The sequence below is a fragment of the Lepidothrix coronata genome, unplaced genomic scaffold (assembly GCF_001604755.1).
Source record: "Lepidothrix coronata isolate B3197 unplaced genomic scaffold, Lepidothrix_coronata-1.0 Scaffold47, whole genome shotgun sequence".
Lineage (NCBI taxonomy): Eukaryota > Metazoa > Chordata > Aves > Passeriformes > Pipridae > Lepidothrix > Lepidothrix coronata.
Window position 1 is genome coordinate 932,954 of NW_016690227.1, and position 22,868 is coordinate 955,821.

Below are 22,868 nucleotides of genomic sequence, written 5' to 3' on the forward strand. Positions count from 1 at the left end.
AAACGACCTTGACTTTCTAAAGGAATTGGTGAAACTCAATCACAACCAAGCCATAGAATAAAATCTGGCACATATGCATACTAATGTACAAATTAAATAACCTAGTTTAATAGTATCAGAAAGCCTAAGCAACTAACCATGTTCAAATTTCAAAACCTCAGTAGGAAGCAGAGACTGTCATTTCAGGCCCTTCCCAGCCTCAGGAGGCTGTATGATGGAATTTCCCCATCCGTGGCTGCTGACAGCTGCAAGTATACACACACTGGGTACAAAATCAGCACTAGAACACCAGAAATGTACAGTCTTGGTATCCTAACACATAACTATTTCTATACCTCAGAGCCTTTGACCAAGTGATGCAGCTGCTTCAGCTGGGTACCAACATTACCAGCTACTCGCTGTCCATGCAACTCACCTGTGGTGTTATGCCCACCTCGTCACACAGGTTCTTTGATACATAGGGAGGAGAAAAACCCCTCCCCACAGCACTGACTGCTCATTTTTTTTTTGGGGGGGGGAGGGGGAAGGTCAAATTAGACAAATTAGATCATTCTTTAGCTTTCCTGCATTAATCTCCAAATATGTGGAAAGGAAGTTTAATCCTGCTGGTAAATATGGTGAATGTACATGGGAAAAGCACTGGCAGGTGTAGAACTAAACCCGCGGGGGTAAAGCTGGACACTAAAGGGCAGAGCTCCTGTATTATGAAAAAGCATGTCCCAGACAGCAACACAACCTTAAAACTACCAGGCTGCAAAGAGAGTTCTCCTAAGTAAGGAGTGACAGGACCAGAGGAAATGGCCTCAAGCTGCACCAGGGGAGGTTTAGACTGCATATTAGGAAAAATGGCTTCACTGAAAGGCTGGTCAGGCATTGGAACAGGCTGTCAGGGAAATAGTGGAGTCACTATCCCTCGAAGTGTTCAAAACACGTGTAGATGCGGCACTGAAGGGACACGGGTTAGTGGCGGGCTCGGCAGTGCCAGGTTAATGGTTGGACTCAGCTGGGAAGGGGTGGCCTATGGTTTGAACCCCTGGCCCAGCGCCAGGATGGTACCTGGGTTGGTTGTCTGGGCAAGATGGGCAGCAGAAGGAGAAGGTGATACAGGAGGAGGAGGAGCAGCCCAAGGAGAGGGAAGAGGCCCCGTGCCCCGCCAGGCCCTTCGGGGCGCATTGTTCCCGGCCGTGGATCTGCAGTGGGGAAGGCGGCGGCGGGGCTTTCCAAGCCGCAGTGCCAAGCTCTGCATTTCTGGCGAAAGCGGGGAAGGGAAGGCAGGGGAGGGGAGGCTTTCACATCCTCAAACCCCAGGGAAACATCTGCTGCTGCTGGCGCCGCAGTGCCATCCAAAATCATCCCACCACTGAGATAAATTACTTAATCCCAATCCATCACCACTCCAGGGGCAGCTCCTTTGAAACAGCCAGGCCTGTGGCAGTGCGGAGTGCACCCGGCCAGAGACATAAGGAACTGGCCTTCCACTCCTGGCAGTTGTTCCTAAAAAAAAGCAAGTAAGGAAGTTGCCACTGCAGAGCCAAAGAACTTCAGTGATCCAGTCACTGTCATGAGCACCTACAGCTCTGCTGCTCCATCTACATTGCGCTGTTGCAAGAGAGCAGTTGAAGTGTCTGGAATCCCAGGACACTTGCATGTTCCTGTGGCATACGAGTATTTAATGCATAGTTTTTGAAGGTGGGGGGGAGATGCGAGGAGTTTTCTGGGAAGTAAATAAAGTCTGACAGGTAAACGTCACTTTATTGAAAGATTTGGTATGTTGTTACTGTGCCAGAGAGGGAAACTAGCTGTTTCTTGTCAAAGAAGCAAAAAAGACTGCTCCACAGAAATCCTAAAACAAAGTAAAAGGCAGACATCTAGCAAAGAGAACTAGCTCGGACACGTGACCAATTCATCCATGTGCTTCTTTAAAAGCACAGATCACTTCAGAATGTTGACAGCAGAAATAATTCGGCCTTCCTTGGCAAATTTACTTCCCAGGATAAACCGGACAGAATCCCTGTAAACAAAATCTAACGTAAAGTTTAAATTGCATTTCACTCTACAAAAGGAATGCAACAAAAAATGAGTCATCCTTGCAATGTCTTCCATCCTATGCTTTACCTGGTTCCCACGTCTTTACCTCTCCTGTAATCTCTTTCTAAATCTTTCCAGGAGGAGGTAAGAAGGTATGGAGGAAAAAGTCAATCTGCAACACTGAATGTAATTTCTAGTGTAAAATTGATTATATTTGATATGGAGATTACAGAGTTTCAGTAAATATAGAAACCAGTATGGCATTTTAAAGGCTTGTTACTGACAGAAGTCAAATTTTGAAAGTTTCATTTCACTCAGATGAATGTACAACTGTGATAGAAAGCAGGATGTATCAGATGGAGTTCTGTGTCTTCAGAGTGTTGGCTTAGCCTTACACTGCCCATACAGCAAATAAAATATCCTCAGCTGTCACTTTTTACACATTTTAGTTCTTGTGATCTATATATGAAACCAACCTTGATAAAGAAGGAAGGTGTGTTTATTTATTTCTTTATTCTGCTCCATCAACAAACTACTCAAAAAAAAAAAAAGACCCACCATGATTCTGCATTACAGAACACATCTTTTTATTACTATAAACCTGTACTGTAATAAATTTTAGGCTCATTTCTAATTTTGTATTAATCAGCAGCAAGTTAGGATTTCAGAGAAATTACATCTGTGTGAGACTAACATAAATGAAGGAATTATCAGACTCTCTGCCCCAATTTCTCCTGACAAGGCCATAAAATAAAGGGCCCCATAGTCTGAATTAAGCTGTCCAAATAAACATAGTTTGATTTTTCTGAAGAGCCAGACCTTTGCAGTTGGCACTGAATTCATTCGGAGAGGACCTTTATAAATCAGACTGCTTTTGTTTAGAGTTCTAGATGCATACTATCAACCTTGGAATCAGGAAATGAGTGCTGCTTATTCTGAGCTGAGACAATAACGGACTTGTCTACTGATAGAACAACTGGCAAAGCTCTGGAGGTAAGTGAGCTGCATGGAAAACTCTGATGTTAATGTGTTTTACTTACTCTGAGTAATAATTGTAAGTTTTCTGGATTTGCATTTGTCTGTGCTTGCATTTGATAAATTTTTCGTGTTAAATCTGTGTTTCAATTTAATTAGTTTGTGATTTCTATAGCAACAGAATAGTTTATTTTAAAATTTTTCAATGAAAACACCATGTAATTGTCAGTGAGATTGAAAACTTCTTCATTTTGTCTCTGCTAAATGAATCAGTAATTTTTAGAGCCATTGCAAGTTGCTATGTATGTCCCTTGAAGGACTGGGTTACAGTGGTACTCCTGAGCTATGTTTCACACCAGGAGACATTTCATTGTAAGGTGTTTTCCATCATTACCGAGAAACAAAAATTTTGTGCATTCAATGGCTCTGTTCTTTTTGTGCCATACTTGATAAATATCTTTTCAGGAAAGAATTCAGTACTTAAACGACTGCCATGCTTTTCTATGCACTGATATTCTGGAGAATGACCTCTAGTTTTACAGTGATTTGTTAGCTGGAACTTCAGAAACTTGAAGAAACAGGGGCAAGTTGCATCTTTTAAGTTTACTGCCACATAAGGATGATAGAAGAGAATGACTATCTTCTGATGGACCTGAAAGGCCAACGAGTGTCTTTGAAAAGTCTGCCTTACCCATTGAACCAGTTCACAAGATGATCACTAACAGCATCCAAGAGTGTTAAGGAAGATGTACATGCCTGTTGTGAGGGGTCTTGAGAGCAATCATGGCTTTTCCAGCTTTGAAGAGAAAAACAGTAATTCTTTCCCTAAATTTTATCTACTCACCCCTCCCGTAGGCGTGAATTACCCTTAATTCCCACACCAGGATGTTATGCCCTTAATAGATCCCTGCTCAGGTTCTGTGAGTCCAATAGCAGATGCTGAACAGCAGCCCAGTGTTGGAAGAGCTATTGAATCCCTGGTAGACTACAGTGATATGAAACCTCACCAGTGGTCCCCACAGGAGGCCTCCAGGAGGAAACTAGCCAGAACAGATAGTGGGAGTCAGGACATGATTCAGAGGTAAAGCAAATTACTATTTTTATTTCTTAAACACCAAAGAAATTGGTGATGCTTGACAAATAAATAAAATGAGTTTCTGAGCTCCATTCTCCAGGGTCCTAAAGGAACAAGCTTATAAAACATATTTGCCCTCGATATTTGAACTGGATATAAAAACTGCAGTACTGTTTGTATGTTTCGTTGTCCCTGCTGAAGCAAGGAACTACTAGTCAGCAAATTCCAATGGGAATTCAAATGCTAAAAAAGAAAAAAATCTTTGAAGGTAATTAATGTTTTTTAAAAATTTATTTATGTAAATTGTGAAGCTACATACCATAGTTCTAATGAGCACCTACTTTACTACAAACTAAAATAATAAGTCAATCCAGAGTTGGGAAATCCCCTGGATATTTCTGTGTCTTTGTATTTCCTGACAAGATGCGGTGCAGCACATTTAAAGACCTATTCCAGTGCCTAGCTGATCAGAGAACAGAAGTTCTTCAGGACTGCCATCACATGTTAGTCAAAGTACATATTACTCTCTTATTTTATGTCAATGTCTTACACATTGAGTCTGATTGAGGCTGATCATTTCATATTGATTACAGCATCAAAATGGAAATTTACCACTTATAACATGAAGCAAAATTGGGTTGATGGTTTCAGAATTGTCTTATAAAAATTGTGGAAAGCAGAAATATCTGCCCAGGGCTTCTAAAGATAGACATAATCAACAATAAGCAATATGATTGAAATCAATTTCAGTGATTTTCATGGAGAGATGCTCATTACAGCTAGAACAAAATTTTATGGTGTCTCATGCTACATGCTCATAGATGAGAGGAAACATTTCTTAGAACATGGTAAAGAAATGTAAATAAGGTCCTTGTTCCATTTTATTATGCAGTAGTGCAGTTACTTACTGCACAGTTAGAGATGCTTTATATGTATTACTGTCACCAAAAAAATCTCTAAGTGTCGTAAATTCAGACAGTGGTTTTGGTTCCTTGTTTCTGTCTTCAAACTTTGCATTTTAAATTTCATTATGTTTTCTGCAGTCATATAACAGAACCCTAAAGAACCTAAGAAACCACAAAGGATAAAAAATAGACTACATGATTTGTCTTTTTTTTTTCTTGCCCATCCCATGTAATTTTCACTCTTATTTCTCAGTTACTGTATTCTTCATTAACATATGAAATTAGACCTCAGACATCAGTCAGAACTGTTCAGCTGTTTTTTTCTGCAAAAGTGAAGGGGAAAGAATATTTGAGATATGCAGTTCTATCTGACCATTAAGTATTCCAATGCAGATAAAAGCTGACAGAGATATACTCTGTCAGATAGGGACACATCTGAAATGAACACAGACAAAATCTGAATGTCATCAAGTCAGTAATCCAGGTTACAGTCAAGAAAGTGGTCTGAAATGGAGAGTAGTTCCAGAACACAAATAGAAACTGTCTGTTGGCTTTCTGGTGACTTTTTTTTTTTGTAAAGTTCACTATTAGAGTGAAATGCCGACTCCACTCAAGCTATCAGAAAAAATCAAATTTAACCCTTGGACAAACCTTGAAACAGGCATAGTCCAGTATAAATTTCTTAAGGACAGTCGTGTAAGTGTTCTTCCAAACATAGTATGCATTTACTAGTTTTCCTGTGATGCTGAGGTATTAACTACAAATGAGTAAATATAAAAAGTAGATTAGTTTTTAGCTACTATTTTTAATGAGACTGCATAAATGAATTCCAGATTTTAGCTACATAATTCAGGGCCCAACTACCAACCTGCAGGCACTTTGTGTGATGTAAGTTGCTAATCTTTCTAGATGTAAGTCCCAAGACATTCCACAGCTAAGTTGTTTGGGGAAGTTGTGCTGAAAGAGAGATCAGTCAGGCATTTTGCAAGCAAATTCTACAGTCACTTTCTCCACTGTGTCTAGGATGAATGTAAAAAAAGGAGACAGAAGCAGTCTTTGATACGGATGAGCTGCGGTTTATAAAACATCTGCAGCAGACAGGAGCTTCTCTGTTGTGAGAAGATGTAGTGCTATGGCTTTGGCAGTCAACAACTTTGAACTTCCCTAGCAGGCGCTTGCACCTGCTGAGCAAAGCAAACTCAGGGAAGCTCTGTAACAGCAAAGCAAATGCAAAAAACTGACAATGAAGGTCGTTCTAAGACTGGAGAATCATCGCCTGCCAGAGAAAGAGACAGCTGAAGAACTATCCTTCATGTATTCTGAGTCAGTATAGGGAAGGTGCTCAATGCTAGAAGACAAGGTCTTGACAGTGTTTGCCTGTAGAGTCCCCTTCTCTCACTCATATGACAACAGAATTTTCTACTCTTTTCTCTGTGGTCTAAAGTTTTATTTGCAGTGTTTGAGAGGACCACAGAATTTGACTATGCAGGTATATTTGTAGCTGGGAACCTGGTGACAAAGCCCCCATATCCAATTTGCAATTTTTATTCTATTTGTAGGGCTTAACACAGAGGTGTGCATGGGGATTGCAGAATGAACCAGGTTGTTTGACATGTCTGATAAGGAGCAGAGATGACTTCTTGCCCTTGCTGGAAGCTAACACATCTATCTTTCCAGGCCATGAGGCAGCTGAGTTGCTCAGGCAAATCCAGTGGACATGTGTGTTACTGGGCACAGTCAGGCATACAATGGGAGAAACAGGTACCTCTGCAGGGTGGAAGAAAAATGCTATATGTAGATAGAAAATCCTTTCATGGTTTCTTGAATTTTACTCTTTGAAAGAAATATAGACATGGACGGTGAGAGTCGCTTGCAGGGAGAGACCAAGAGAGAAATTCAGACCTGATGTTAAGTTGCCCTGTGTTATGAAGAACTGAATGAGAGAAGTAAGTTATTACACTTATTACAGTAAGAGAAGCAGTTCATTTTTAAAGAAAACATGCTTACGAAATTTACCGAAGTTCCAGTATCTGAGGAGATTGAAAGGTAAGATTCTCCCTGATGAACTGGTTCATTTAGCATACATGCCAACCTAATTATTTGCCACAGTATTTTACCAAATTCACATGAGCACTGCATCATTCCAAGAGCAAAACCTTGACCTATCTTTTAGGACCGCATAAATATTCTATCAGAATGTTCTGTCTGGTGAGAAAAAAGTGATTGATCTATTTTGTCTTTAACAGTGTAAGCTGAAGCTCTTGAACCTGTCATATCCCTTTGTATATGTACAACGTCCCTGGATTGTTTCTACTTTCTACATATTTTATTAGCCCAGTCCCTCTCTCATTTTCTGAAATGAGTTGTAGATGTTTCCTTGGCTTGTGGGTGTCTCCAGCCTTTTACCAGTAAACTAGAAATCAGAATCTATTATCTCCTTTTTTTAAGAATATCCCAATCTGATTATGAGCATAGCCAAAAGGAGATAGATTACACGTTTCTATCTTATTTCCATTTTTTTGCCTTCACATATGTAGTAGAGCTGTCATTTGTTGTGTCCTGCAAGTTCAGCAGATGATTGTTTTCATCTTGGGACATGCCAAGCACACTGGGCAGTTCACCTCTGTGGGTTTTTTTTTCTTGTGGACCATTTTAATAAATAATTAGAATTTTGGAGCATGCAGTATATTGTTCAGCTGCCTCCACCATCTGTCTTATGAATAATGTACATATTTTTGGTTTCATTTCTATCCGAACAGTGGCTGTGCTGGTGCAGTATATTTTGAAGACATTGACAATGCCAGTGTAGACTTAATCCCACTTAACCATGTGCAAACTTCAAAGTCTCGCTATACAAGCCACTGTACAGCATGTTTTGTTTATTAGCATGATTTTGATACTGCCTCTTGAGTTCTTGCTACTTGGAGAAGGGGGAAAAAACAGTTAAGAATCTGATCTTGATGAAAGGAATGGAAAAATTTGGGGTAACACTCTTTATTCTTTTTAATAACTTGAATGAAGTCTGTTAACACAAGAAGCACCACGGGGTTTCAGATTCGGGGCTGAATTTTGAGAGTCCTTTTTAATAATTGAGTCAATAGTAAATGGCCTACAGTGGTAACTCCCTCAAGTGGTCAGTTTAGGTCTGTAAAAATCTAAAGGACCATCCAGAATAGATATATAAAAATACTCAAGGAAGCTAATACAAAATGACCAGAGAGATGTCTACTGAGATGACAGCATAACAGATTTTATCCATCTACTTGTCTCACAGTAAGCTGAAATGCAACCTGTTTTGATTAAGTATGAATTTGTCATAGAACATTAAGGCCTGATTATTTATTGTATCACATTAATGTTATAGCTTCAGGGAAATTATGCTCCTAAGACCACACTCATGCTTTTCAACAGAAATGTTGATTTGGGGGGGGGGTTGTCATCCAGGAATTGCTCTGTGGCCCAAGTGACCCTGCCATCCATCTTGTACAGAATGGTCATAAGGAATTGACATTAATTGATCATCAGACCAAAAGCTACCCCTGGTGTGCCCATCCTGGGAAGTAAAAGCTGCCTGTGGTAACACCAGTGCAATATACTGTCATGGTATAATGAACTCTTCACGCTCAGCAGGCTCTGACCTAGGCTGGGATGGAAATCAGAGTATCTCTCCTGCTGTTAATCTTGCTAGACTAATTGCACAACCAAATTTTAGGAATTCAGCAGGCACCTTTCCATTTTTCTGAATTGAGAAAGGTTCCATGTGAAGCTAGCTTGTGCACATCTGCTGGATCATACCCCAAAACACCTGGCTCATGATTCCTGGTGATGCTGAGACTACCTAACACAGACATTCCTGTGAATGCCCAGCAGCAGGAAGTAGATTTGTGTTACATACAAGGTTCAGCTGAGTAGGACATGGAAGAGAAGGTTCTGAGTGTAGTATACACCAGGAATTTCTGCTGATGCCATTCTGAATAGAGTCCTTACTTCCAAAAAAAATATGTTTATTTTCAAACTATGCCATACTTTCATACTTTGGATGCTTTCTGTTCGTTAGTATTAATGGACAAGTCTGTTCTGTAGAAATACCTGTGCCATTGTTTGATGGGTAGTATGACTTGAATATTGCCATGTTAAAAGTGTATGACTTTTAACTTTAGTCACTAGATGGCCTTTGAGTGTGCAAAAGCTCCCTGAATGCTATTAGGAACACCATACTTTTAGCTAGATGATGAACTTCAAAATTTGAAGGTTTTCACTTTAAGCCTTTCCTAAACCTGTCTTTAGTAGCTTGAGCTGATATTAAGCATTAATTTAAAAACTTTTGAGTAAGCAAAATGAAAAAGGTAGCAGCTTAATGGTAAGAACTAAAAACAATAAAACAAAAGAAGAAAGAGACTTTCTGTTTACCTAATCAGAATTTTTCTTTTCATCAGTCTCTCCTGTGTGTCCTTGGAGTGGTCTTGCACAATTCACTGTTGTGAGGAAACTACAGAAGGGATATTTCACTTGGAAAGCAGAGGGACAAAAGCTGTAAAAATATTGCCCTCTCTGTTGTGAAGATGCAATGCTGGCTCTTATTTGCTTATGTCAGAGTATGTGCTAAATATTTCTTCTTTTTGTGAGCTGCCTTGTAAGTAACTGGAATTTCTGAACTTTGCCTTAGGTCTGTTCATTTATGTTTCTTACATGGCATTCAAGGTGAATGTGTATCCATCAAATGCTTTCACACACGTGGGAAACAGTCCATCATTCTTCAGACAGCCTTATTACAGCAGTAGGTTCACAGGCAAAGTAAGGCACTAAGCATTGTAAGGTGGTCAAATTTGACCCCATGTTACTGCAGCCAAGCCTATTAATGCCAAGCTTTTATGACATAATGCCCCATTCCAATAGTTTTATTACACCTTCTGCACAAGTCATCTGGTTTCTCATAACCTGTGTCTAATTTTTCTGCTTGAATTAAAACATAAAATAGTATAAAATGATTACGCAGAAACGAATGTGCTTTAAAAGTAGAGCACATAGAGAATACAACATAGTGCTGAACAGAGGTCTGAGTTGTAGTGAAATTACAGAGCTGCTAACCCTTAGTTCTGCTGTGTTGTATTGCTGTTGCTGTGGAGCTTTGAAGAAAAGAAGCTGATGTGTACACTCTGCTGCCGGCAGACATCCTGTCTGGAACTATTTGCAGCATATGGTACTGTGGTGGATTCAAGCAACTGGTTCTGTATTACCTTCTCTGGTATGCTACATCTCATTTTTCTGGTTTTTAGTGAATGAGGCTATAGGTTTCATTGATTTCTGGCAACCAGCAAGATCTCTGAGAGTTAAAAGATTCTAACATGTCAAAGCTGTGAAAAACTCAATTCCACCTGGAAAATTCTATCAAGTGTTTCATATTTGTTCCCTGTCCATGACTTTCAGACATCAAGGTTGCTATGATTCTGAGCAAAAGAAAGAAGAAAATGAGAAGGCATAAAACTGTTGCCTATAATTTGTTTTTCCCACTTTGTGTGTTTGTCAGTAGTTCTGGAAGGAGGTGAAAAAATATAAGGCTGCTAATCTCCCACCAAAATCCTTGAAAAGTTAGGATTATGTTTTGAATTTAGAAGCCTAAATATGGTTTGTAAATGTAAAGTATAAAAACCTCTTTGTAGATAAGTCACTTTCACTCTCATGGACCAACAGCTGCACTTCCTGCCTGTAGCCCTCGGGCAGCAGTATTGGTGCTCAGGCATTACTCCGGAGTGAAACACTGTTCTTCCCCAGACCATGCAAGAAAGTGGTTGCCAACACTCAAATTATTAGCAAAGCTGCAAGTAGCTAAGAGTCATCTGTCATGTAACTGCAGAGACAAACAGGAAGAGTGGTGAACCTGGGCATGTTTTGTATGTTAGCCTTGCACCCACCCTCTCTTCCTTTTGGCAGAACAGGAAACCATCTTCTGTTTTTCTTCTTTTTTCTTAAGGAATTAGAAAAAAGATAGAAGTCTTGACTTGTACTGTAGATCAGCCTAAAAGCACCTAATATAAGATCTTCACAATAATGTTGTGAAGAGCTGCTGTGCATATATCCAGCACTCTAGATAATATTCTGAAGTCCTTTACCATGCAATTTGGAAGTTTTACAGATGGAAATCCAGGTGCAGTGTGATAAATTCGTTTACTAAATCCCATTCGGAATCTGTAGCACAGTTAGGAATGAGAATTCAAATAACTTGAGCCGAAGTCTCTGCTGTTTTTTAACTGAACTCCAATCTTGAAGCTTTTGAAATGGTGCTTTGCTGAAACTTGGTTTTAAATAATATTAATTAGCACAAAATTATGGCCATAGTTCTTAAAAGTTAGGCTGAGATGTAAGTGAAGACTTGGGAATCTTAGTCATATTTTATCCAGTTTTTCTCAGTGGTTCAGACATGGAATAGCTGTGATAGCCTTCAGCATGCATAAAAAGCCATGTCATAGGTGTTGTGATTCATCTAGAAGTGCTTAATTTATGAATCTGAACTTATTAATTACAATTATGTTTGTGAAGTGGTAGCAGTCTAGGATGATCAGTGGGAATTTCCCTAAGTGAGCTGTGGCTTTTCAGGTCAGATGCTTCATCTTTACACTTGACCGAAAATCCTGGATCATAATTCAGTTCTTCTCATTCTCTTCCAGGTTTACATTAAAACCTGTCTTAGGGGAAAGGCATTAGTGACATAATCGCTTGAAGTCTGTTCCAGCCCTGGAATGTAGCATCTTTCTTAATATCCATGTTTTGTATATGCACTCTTGAATTTGTTTTAAAATTAACATGTTCCTCTCTTTCATCCTTGGTTATGTAGCAATGTATGCCTAAAAGTTGGAATCTTCTGTCATTTCTTTGCCAAGGGTAACACAGAAATCAGGGGTTTTGTAAAGAGGCAATCAAAAAATTAGGAAGTTGTTGTGAAAGAGCACTCTGAAAATCTCTTTCTGATGCAGTCTTTTTCACCAACAGATCTCCAAAAATCTTTTCTAAAACTTACAATCTCATTGTAAAGAGTGTAATCACTTTTACACTTTTGAGATTACACTTTTAGACTTTTAAGAGTATGATCTCATTTTACAGACTTTTCATTGAGAGGACTACATTTTCAGAGCACGGGTGTTGCAGGCTTGAATCTCATCTTTTTATGCCACTAAATAACAAGCTTCCAAACTGAATGCATTGATGTTTTTTTGTATTTTCATCATATGTTGCTTTTTTTTACATTTACTAAACAACAATTGTCCAGTGGCTCAAATGTCTTTTGCTGTATTTTGAAATTTACCTATATTTTGTGCATGTTTTCTTTTTCTTGTTTGTTTTTTCCTACTTTCTCTACTTGTCTGCCAACTTTAACCTCCCTTATATTTGCTTTCTTGTCTTTCAAACTCATGAAGTGTAAATTTCATTGGAATCAGTGAGTTAAAGGTACCTGCTTAGCATGATTTCCTGAACAGGGACAGGATTGAGTATCTGTTCATATATTTTGCAAAACTGCAACCTCTGTGATTTCTTTTACAAGACTTTACAAGATTTTTCTTCTACAAGATTTTAAACTCTGAATTGATTGTGTCTGTTTTCCTTGGTTATTTTTATTTTGTTTCTTACTGGTTTGATTATTAAGTATTTGCTTATAATGTTTATTTAATTGTGGAAGATGAATACTGCATTTGGTTTTGTATGTCACATAACGAACCATATACTAGGTAGATAAGCAACTGAGTGCTAACAAGTGTGTTTCGTGCAGGCAGACAGGCTTTCAAAAATAGCTCAGCAACCACACATGAAAACCAGAATTCTGAAAGAGTGCACGTTGATCGCTAAGCTCCTGTGAAAACCTGGCCACAAACACCACAATCTCATCTCCTGCCTGTAGCTGCCGCTCCAACCCAAATGTGTATCAAGGAAGAGCAGCACAGTCCAAATTCTGGAGAAACACTGTATTTTCATCTCCCTTGGGCAAGTTATACAGGGGAGGAAACTTTGCATCACAGCTACAGAGACTTCCAGGAAGACTGACTGATAAATCCTTTGGGCACTTTTGAGAGGTTCCGTGTTATTAAAAAGTGAAAATAAGTAATGACCAAATTAATTTTCTTGTTACTAACGACTACTTTGAAAAATTCTCTTTCTTATTCAGAAATGTATTTTGAACTTAATAATTTTGCAAATCGTAGAGAAAGTGCTTTTGCTGCCTCATATGTATTTCCAACATAATCATCTACTGTTCTTTTTTACTTTAAAATATTTTTTACTTTAAAATCTTTATATATATACATATATATGTAAAATTTTGTATAATTCCCCTCCACTCCGAGCCACCAGCTTTTTTTCTTTGTTGACCTCTTCTCCAAGCAGCTGCTGAAACAAGGTTATGCTCTATGTGGTATTTTAGTTCTGCAGGTGTTTTAAGGGTCAATGGAAAAAAAGCCTCCCACGCTGGTGATGGGGATTTCCTCTGTAGTATTCATGGGCAGGGCTCTGGTATGTTAGGCGTAAATAATTCCTCTCCTTGGTATGGTTAGAGCTCACTTACACCTTTAGTGAGCTGGCTGTACTTGTTGCAGTAATAGCGTAGCACACTTAGTGCGTTCCAGCATGTGCAGCAACGGTTCATATCAATGAAGTGTTATGTCTGAGTTGTGCTTTCCTCTTTCGTATGTCTTTTATACTATAGCACAACAACTTCGGGGCTTTCACTGTGGTACTTATTGGAACCTGCTTCTTGAAATTTGACAAAAGCAGGACAGTGATTATGTTTTCTTGTTCTAGATTTAAAGCCTTTGTCTCCACAATTAAGTAAAAAAATCTGGCAGTCATTAGCTTTTTAAAACTTGGTACTCGTAATTCCTCAGCTCTCATAATCCACAGTAGAGGGCAGTGCTTACACAATGCATGTGCATTCTCACTAAGCGTTAATTACTTGGCAGCACCTTTGAAACATCAACTAATGCATTGCCAGAACACTGGTAAATAGGTTACAATACTGGTTTTTGAAAGATATCAACAGGTGAGGCTGAAGTGACCTGTTCAAGCCCACAGAGATTGTCTGTGTCAGAGAGAGGATGGGATCTGGCCAAAAGCATTTGATTGAAATGGGAACTTAATACATACGGTTTCTAAGAAGATAAAGTCGTAAGTGTTTCAAGTCCTGCAGTTCTTGCACTCCCCTTTAATCGTGGTTTCTCAAGCACATTGAGCAAAATGCTACTATCACATCAGTATATCTGTAGTGACTTTGGTCATATTTCTTCAGTGTAGTCATTTTCCAATTGACTGTGTGCATGCATCCCTTATAATTTCAAGTTATCATAAAAACCTCACAGGCACAATTAGGTGGGAAGAGGACCCTGTGGTGCCTTGCACCTTGCACAGTCATTTCCATGGGCTGCCTAAGAGCTTTCTCACAATGTATCTTTTCTTCAGAAAATGATAGCTTGTCCAGCATGGACACCGTTTTAGTTGTATTCCAGTTTGACTCATTGGTGAGCTTGAGGCAGGGCGCAGGGGTGTGCTGACATATCCTACTCTGACATTTTTCAAATGAGATTTTATTACTGGCTTGAAATGCTTTACTGTTTCTGAAAATTATTATCCCACACTAAAAATGGGGGGCTGAAAAAGTTGAAAGCAGAATAAAACAGTTTGAAATTGCAGAAACAAAATCAGGTCAACAAGATTCAAAATTTTTCTAGGGAGTTGCCATTTTGATGGTTTTATTCTTTTAGAAACCCCAAATCCGTTTATAAGTACCCATTCCCTATCCTGTGTTGATGGCTGAGGGAGAAGGATATGAAATGCAACTCATAATGTACTGCTCAAAAATCCTGTCAGTCCCATTCTCTGCATGAAGCACTTTGGTTTAACTTTACAAATATTCTTAGGTGTAGTCTTTCCCAACACAAGAGAGTGTATGCATTGAGTTTCCTGAAACAGGATCATGTCTGAGGCATTTTTATCACAGGTTATTCTGTTTAGCAAGTAGGATCATGGAGATAAATAGGATCAAGAAGGGCCACAAACATGTGGCATGTCAGTCTTCCTGAAAGGAAATTTAAGGTGGAAGACAGTTACAAGTCTTAGGTACTGAAAATGAGATCTGAGAGACCTATTTTATAATTACAGTAACAAGAAGAGCTAGTTAATAACTTAATATAGTGATTTAGTTCTATGATATTTATACAGGAGTGTTTATAAGAAAGAGTAAGATGTTATGAACTCTTTCCTTGGAAGTGCAAGGTAAGAATCTACCGTATTCCTTTCACCTGACAGAATTTTTGCATAAAGGACTTGGATACCTCCACTGCTCAAGCTGAAGTGCTAGATCCAAGATTGAGGGAATCTTGATTTTGCTCCCTGAAATACAGCTGACACGGAATTTGCATGGCGAACCTAGGCATCAAATAACCTAGAGGCACCCTAGACCATCACTACCAGATGCAGCTTCAGAAAAATATGTATCTCCTGCGAATCCTGTGCTATAGGGGATTATCTCAGATACCTTAAGGCATCTCAAATAGCTCTAAATAACAGTATGGAGGGCCAACTAAATTACGTTCACACTGCTTTTCCTGAACATTACCAGGAAATAAAAGTCTTCAAAGACATCCCAAGATGGTGAGGCTGGACCTCAAATCCTGTGTTCAAGATTTGGACCCTCACTCCAAGAAGCAGCGCTGAGGTGCTGGAGCATGTCCAGAGAAGAGCAAAGGAGCTGCTGAAGGGTCTGGAGCACAAGTCTTTTGAGGAACAGCTAAAGGAGCTGAGTTGGGGTTGTTTAGCCTGGAGAAAATGAGGTTCAGGGAGGATCTTATCTGGCTACCCGAAAACCAGATGAGGGGCAGTTGGGCTCGGTCCCTTCTGCCAGGTAAAAAACAATAGGACAAGAGAAAATGGTCTCAAGTTGCACCAGAGGAGATTTAGATCGGATATTAGGAAAAAATTCTACATGGGAAGGGTTGTCAAGCGCTGGAACAGGCTGGCTGAGTCACCATCCCAGGAGATATTTGAAGAACGTGTAGATGTGGCACTGAGGGACATGGTTTGGTGTTGGACTTGGCAGTGCTGGGTTAACAATTGGGCTCGGTGACCTTAGAGGTCTTTTCAGCTCTTAGTGATTCTATGACTCTATGGGCATACAAAACAGAGGCACACCAAAGCAGAGGCACTCAGAATCACTACAGTCCAATTGAAAATCTTAGTGCTTACACAGATTCAACTGTCAACACTATATGTTTCTCACTGTCAGGACTAAGAGCTGCTAGGACGATAACAAGGAAGTGCATGAACAAGAGAGATGTCATGGTTAGAGAAAGAAAGCTTGATGACGACAGCATAACCACAGAGGAGTTGTATGTGTTGCCCAGTGGTAGCTTGGCACTTAGTTGTTTTCTTTAGCAGCAGCAATATGGTTTAGCAGCTCATCAGAGAAAGCACATGAGAGCTAGACAGCATGATCGAAAAAAACAAAAACCCAGGGGAGTATTTTTTGAACCTCAGTTTCTTCTGCCTTGTCACCTACATAACCGCAGCACATTTTTGCATCTTCTTTGCATGTTCCCAGGAGAGTAGCTGCTTTACTTTAGTGTAAGCTTACTTACTTTCCTGGTACTTTTGTCTTCTCCATGCCCACCTCTCTTCTCTTTTAGATCTACATCCATCCCACGTGTTATCAATGTACCAACTTCTGTCAACTGCTTCTAACAGACAGTCTACAACAAATCTTCATCTTGTATCATCTCTCAGACTGACTTTTGGGTCGTTTGGACATTTCTGATGCTTTTGTCTTCTCTTCTACTTTTGCAAGTTTTAAAGGTGAGAAGTTTTGATCAAGCAGATGCCTCACAGTGTATTCTAATATCTCCACAGTTGTATAGTTATTACGTTTGTTAACTTCAAATAGGCTTATAAAATATTGCAAGTTAATATGGGGCTTCTTGTTGTGATTTGCTTCTCTTCTGTGTGACATCCATACAATTTCAAGGAAGTCAGTGGAATTCCAGGACATGGGAGAGATGTATCTTGGTATGTATCCCATCACCAAGGTAATAAAACTGTTTTCAGAGTCTGACTGATTCCTTCAGGTATCAGGTACGTTTTCAGGTTTCGATGGATGCACGTGCTTATACTCACAGCCACCCAGTATCCACTGTGTCCCTTAGTGGGATCCTGATATGCAGAATAAATTTCCTACAGAGTCACCTAATCTGCACATAACCTAACAATTACCTGCTTTGACACAAAAAAGCAAACTTGGATGGAATTTTGGCCAATTCTGAAAATATGTTCTACTACTGCCTTAGATTTTAAAGCCTACTTGTTGTGCCTGTGTGGCTGCTGTCAAGACAGACAGTAGATTTGTTAGGTGCTCAGCCAAATAATTGGTGATTCCCTGTAGGCAACAACTCACCAAGTGCTGCAAAACTTCTGTACTGATTCTACAAAGCCATCTTCTCTGGAGGGTCGTATACTGGAGCATAGCAGTGCTCCCAGGGAGCGTAGCAGTGTATGAATGTATGGGTTAGTGCAAGACTACTCCAAAATAAGACAAAGACCTAGATGGTGCTTTTACTAACTATGGTTACAAAGACTACAACATATACCCCCAATGCTCCCATGGCAAATATAGTTCACCCACAGTCCTTTGTTATAATCCTGGTTAGTAGATACAGCATTTTGTCACTACCTCTGCTATTCTGGGGAGGAATTTCAGAGCCAAGTTTCCTAGTACTCAAGTCAAAGACACACAAAGTCTGATAAACCACATCACTCACATGCCCATTTTTGCATCCTGTGCTGAACTTAGTTGCAGAGAAGTAGCTGATCAGCTGTATGAAACTAATAGCACTTTTTAATCAAAGGAACTGTTTATTTTGTTTATTTTTACCCAGAGTACAGGGGAACTAAAAAAATACCTCAGAAATTATTTTAAAGGAGGCGCTGTTATCATTTATACAGTGTGAAGACCCACAAGGGACTAATGGAGACAAGGTGTGTAATGGCAAATATTTAGTCAATTCAGTGGATGCAACAACCTGTCATGAGCCTTTATCTCCATATGTATGGGCAATCTGTGTCTGTATACTTCAACAATGTACTATCTTTAGCTGTCAATATAGAACAATATTGATGATACTCTCTGAATAACTTTGAGCTGTAAAAAAAAAAAAGTACCATATTGGGAATTTATATTTTTTATTTCTAATATTCATGGATTATTTGTCTGAATTCATATTAGTACCTATTTTTTTCTCTAATTTTGTCCATATTCATCTTGCAGTAGTTGTTATCAAAATCTTCTGTTATGCTACCTCAGATAAGTAGAATTTTTTTACTCCATCTCTTTAAGGAACTCTGCTTTTCATTTTCACACTAAAACTTAGCATTAGAATTAACAAAAGGTTTTAGTTTTCCAAGATGTGGCACTTACTGTCTCAGTCCACTGGTGCACTCAAACTAGAATTTAAGTAGATATGTCTTAGCAGTGTTGTTAATATTACATCTTAATAAATTCTAGGGGAAGATTAGAGAACTGTAGAATAATTTGGAAAACCATTTGTGGTTTAGCTTATGACAAATCACACCTGTTGGCATAAAGTCTGCTATCTAAATTCCATACTGAAGGTGGAACCTAAATATGAGCTAAATCTCTATTACATTTTTAAAGTATATTTTCTTACTTTTTGTGGTCTCTGCAAACCCTGTGACTCCATTTCTTATTTATGATTGAATGTTGCTTGTGATCATGAATATCATACAGATATTAAACCTAAACTAATTGGAAAAAAAAAAAAAAGGTCTCTAAAGAAATCACTTTCACCATGTCTAACCAGAGATTTTCAGCTAGATCATCATAAAGTCGTTTCCCTGACCTTAAAGAAGCTATGCCAGTTGATACATTCTAAGGACTAAGGATTATATTATGGAGAGGTTTTACCCCATCCATCTTTGATAAACACTAACCATTTTAGAACTGACCCATAAGTTATATTTCAAGCCTCTAGTCATTTAATTTACCCTTTCTCCACCCCCACCCCCCTTTAACTGTTTCCTTTAGCACTCCAACTATCCCTGGATGCACTGGCAAGGTTCATTGATCAGCAACTCACCCAGGAAATTCTAATCTTCCATCAACAACCCCATCAGTAATTGCACGAATGCATGGGTAGGTATGAGGTATATTTCTCAGCTTGTTCAGAAAGATTACAGGAAAATCATAATTGTATTTATTTAGTTAAAGAACAATTAAATGTTAAGTATGACATTCTATTGGTTTACAAAGTACAGAACAGTTGGGATTGGATCCCACCATATTATTGTGATGCTAATCTGAAATCCTTTTGAAGTTTTAGAATTTTTCAGGATCATAAGTATGCGTTAGGAAGGTGACTTTTTTGGTTTTATATATAACTAATCTCTGTGTTTTTGAAGAGGGTAATGAATGTCAAAGTCCCAAAAGAAAACTGTGAAGTTTCTAAACTGGTGTTGGCAGACTTATGAAATCGGTATTTTCTATACAAAAATGTTAAAAATCAGTGGTTTTACTTAAAGGGCAGTGAGAGGCAAAATCGTGCCATGCCACCACACTGATGCAGCCCAGGACCCTGTGACTACAAAATCATTGCAGCTCCCCATGACTACTATGGCTGCCTCATGAAGTGAATTAGTAATATTTATTCTCTCTTGCTCTTCTGTACATGGCTTTTTAAAGCTATGAGCTAGTATAAATACTTAGATGTTGGTTTCAAAAGACCTGGACACGTCAGAACAACTGAAAAATTCATTTTCTGTTGTTAATACAAAGAGCTTCTGACACTGCCAGAGGACCAACCTAGCCTTTCTTCCAATAGCTTTGGAACAACTTAGTAACTATTTGTTTTTCCTCTCTCCTTTATGATTTTGTGCTTATACTGTGTTTTCTTGTTATCTGTAATGATCTAGGATATGGCGATGCTATCCCAAGTTTCCACTTTTTCCTGAGAAATTTATCTTCTAATAAACTGTTTCATTGGCCTTAGGATTCTGTTCACAACACATCACACTCTTTTTCAGCACTGCCAGTGAAAAGTATCCAGAAAAGTCTTGAGGAGATTTAGGGAGCTTCATGGCTTTTAAAAAATTCACCTTGTCAAGTGTTTCATCATTGTGATGAATGCACTGATTTCCATTTTGCTGCCCTCCATGCCCATCCATGTCACCTCTGCTCTTTTTCTCTTGTGATTAAACTTGGAAAATAGGCAGTCATCTGTAGTCAAGGGTTGTTGTTGACAGGGAATGAAAAGATGCGACTAAGTCCTGAGTCTCTGTAGGCTAATAAAGCTGTACTCATAGCAGTCTGATGCAACATTAATTTGCTTGTAAATGTCACAGGCAAATAAAAAGGCAAAGGCATCTTAGAAAAGATTATTGACAGACTTCAGATAGGTACCAGATTTCAAAAGCAAAAAGACAGGTGCCATTGTGATCTAAGGAAAACACATCAATTATTTCCTTTTACTTTACACAGATGTTACTGTGGGTGTAATTAATGGTGGATGAATTTTCTTCATTTTTAACAGATATCAAGAACAGGGTTCTTGTTCTGTGCTAATGAATACTTTCCACAAGCAGGACAGAATCTCCCGACTTTAATATCCAGAGGTTGTAGAGCAGGTTTTACCACCTTCTTCCTGAGCTGTATTGTGCATTCCCCTGAGTAGGCAGTATCCCTGGTTGCAAAATTTTAACAGATCTATTTTACTTTCTCTGGTCCTACTTGTGGAGTAAATTAGTGTTAAAAATCACTGAGTTAAGATGGAAGGTTCTAGTCCTCTATAAAACTGCTATGTAAACCTATGAGGGATGCTGAGAATCTCCCCTCAACATTAGTTAGTGATGCCCGTAAAAGAGAGAAGCTTAACATTTGATTCTTTCCCTTTGCAAAATAAATTATAAAAAATCCTACTAATTTCAGTAATCCCAGGTCAAGCTAGACTGTAGTGGAGAGGTGAAGAGAAGGGAGATTATTCCTGGAATTTGGAGTCAGACTACCCCACTTCACCTTCATGTGCTTTTCATGTAGGACATGGTCTCATTCTAACTGTTTTTAAAATGGTGGCCCCTTTTTTTCTTTCTTTGATCATTCTCAAGCCATGATTGTAATAACTTCTCAGAAAGTAGCAAGTGATTGCATGTGGCGGATATTTTATAGCTGCTTTATTCGACATGTCTACAACATATGGTCAGTCTGCTGAAGACAGTTACGAGTATCAGAGAGAATCTCTTGTCTGCTGCTAACATGGTCTAATAAATGTTCCTGTCAAAAGTATCAGCAATATCAGATACAGCAGGCAGCATGCAACCACTTCTGCACTGTGTTTCTACTGCATGGTGCTCCTACAGTATGTGGGGTAAAATCGTGCACAACGGTGTGAAGCATTTGGAAGTCAACAAGATTGTATAGGATATGAAACGGTAGAAATATGATTTCTTCATCTTTGAACATGAATAGCATTTTTATATGTCACGCTTTATTGATATATTTTTATTGTATTTTTATATCCAGGTAATCCCAAGGTGAAGTCAGAAAATTAGGTTTCAAAATCCTTTTGTGCAATTAAATTCTGGCAGGTTTGTTTAGCTTTTGCATAGGAAGGAATGTTTTATATGTTTTTCTGTTTTGTGTTTAAAAGGACTGACCAGTGGTTCACAGAAAAACAAATCCAATTGCACCTCAAGTTGTATGGAAACTCATTGGCTTCACTCATTGGCTAATGTAAGATAGTGCTAGATTTAATTTGATTTTTGAGAGAAAGGTTGTGCCCTTTCAGCAAGTAGCATTGAAGATTTCAAAAGATACCTTTAGGTAAAAAAGAAATTTTTTTGGGGGGAGAGTGAATGAACAAAAAACTCTGTGGTCAGTTCTATGTTGACTATGAGAACTGGGCATTTAAAGCAGGCATGCAATGATGCCCAAAAAAGTATTTTTAGAAGACTTGAAAGTCAAATCTGCATCATGATCTCCAGGCATCACTGGATGATGGGCTTCTGTGCTTGAAAGCATTCAGCATGCTCATGGCAGTCCTGCGTAGATACTGTGCAGGGTAGTTGTGAGACAACTGTGTGTATCTGTGTGTGTGTGTGTGTGTGTGTGTGTGTTTTCAAGAAGTGCTGAAAAGAAGTGAGAGGCAGAACACACTCTGTTACAGCTGCTCTCACAGCTTCTTCCATATATCCAGAAAGGAAAATTTAAAACTTTTAGGAAGATTTACCGCCACTGTTCTTAAGATGGCTGATTCTAACACTATGGAATATTACAAATTGTTAATTCTCTGAGACCAGTGGACATAAGTGTTTATGAAGAAAGCAGTGAGAGGGGAAAAGAGAGAATGTTTAGTAATATGGGAACACGCTTTAGAAGTCTTTTTTTCCCTGTTTTTTTCTGACTGCAGATATATAGCAAAACGTGGAGGCTTGTCTCAGTATAAGCACCAAGGACTTTTTTCTCAAGTGTTTGCTCCAGTTGGTCCTCAGAATTCTTTCAACAAGGCAGAACAAGAAACCTTTACAATTTAGAATGTGTCAGTCCTTTTCACCTGGGTAACTGAGAGCCTCAGTGACTGACAGTGGGAAGGAGGGAAATGTGTGAAGATGTGTGGACATTTTAAATACGGAACAAAAATGAAATAACATAGAAGTGAGTGTTTGTGGTTATTCTTAGTGCATTATTCTCATATTTATGACTTACTAACATAGACAGATAAAACTGTATTAAAAACACGAGTCGTAAGTCAAAAGCTTGAAGCTGGTCCTCTGTACTGGATTGCCTTTTTGAATATGGTTGAAAATAATGCCATAGCTGTTCCATCCATTGACATAAACATTTTGTGTAC

General features: G+C 38.8%; 1 protein-coding gene across 1 annotated transcript; it reads left to right on the forward strand.

The window, feature by feature from the left end:
* The first annotated feature begins 1,049 nt into the window (after positions 1–1,049).
* CUNH7orf72 (chromosome unknown C7orf72 homolog) lies at positions 1,050–22,551 on the forward strand. The gene is given in 8 exon segments (XM_017814893.1): positions 1,050–1,195; positions 3,663–3,715; positions 3,718–4,011; positions 4,014–4,059; positions 7,743–7,846; positions 11,176–11,179; positions 19,055–19,162; positions 22,428–22,551. Coding segments are annotated over 8 exon segments (879 nt in total).
* Positions 22,552–22,868: the final 317 nt, after the last annotated feature.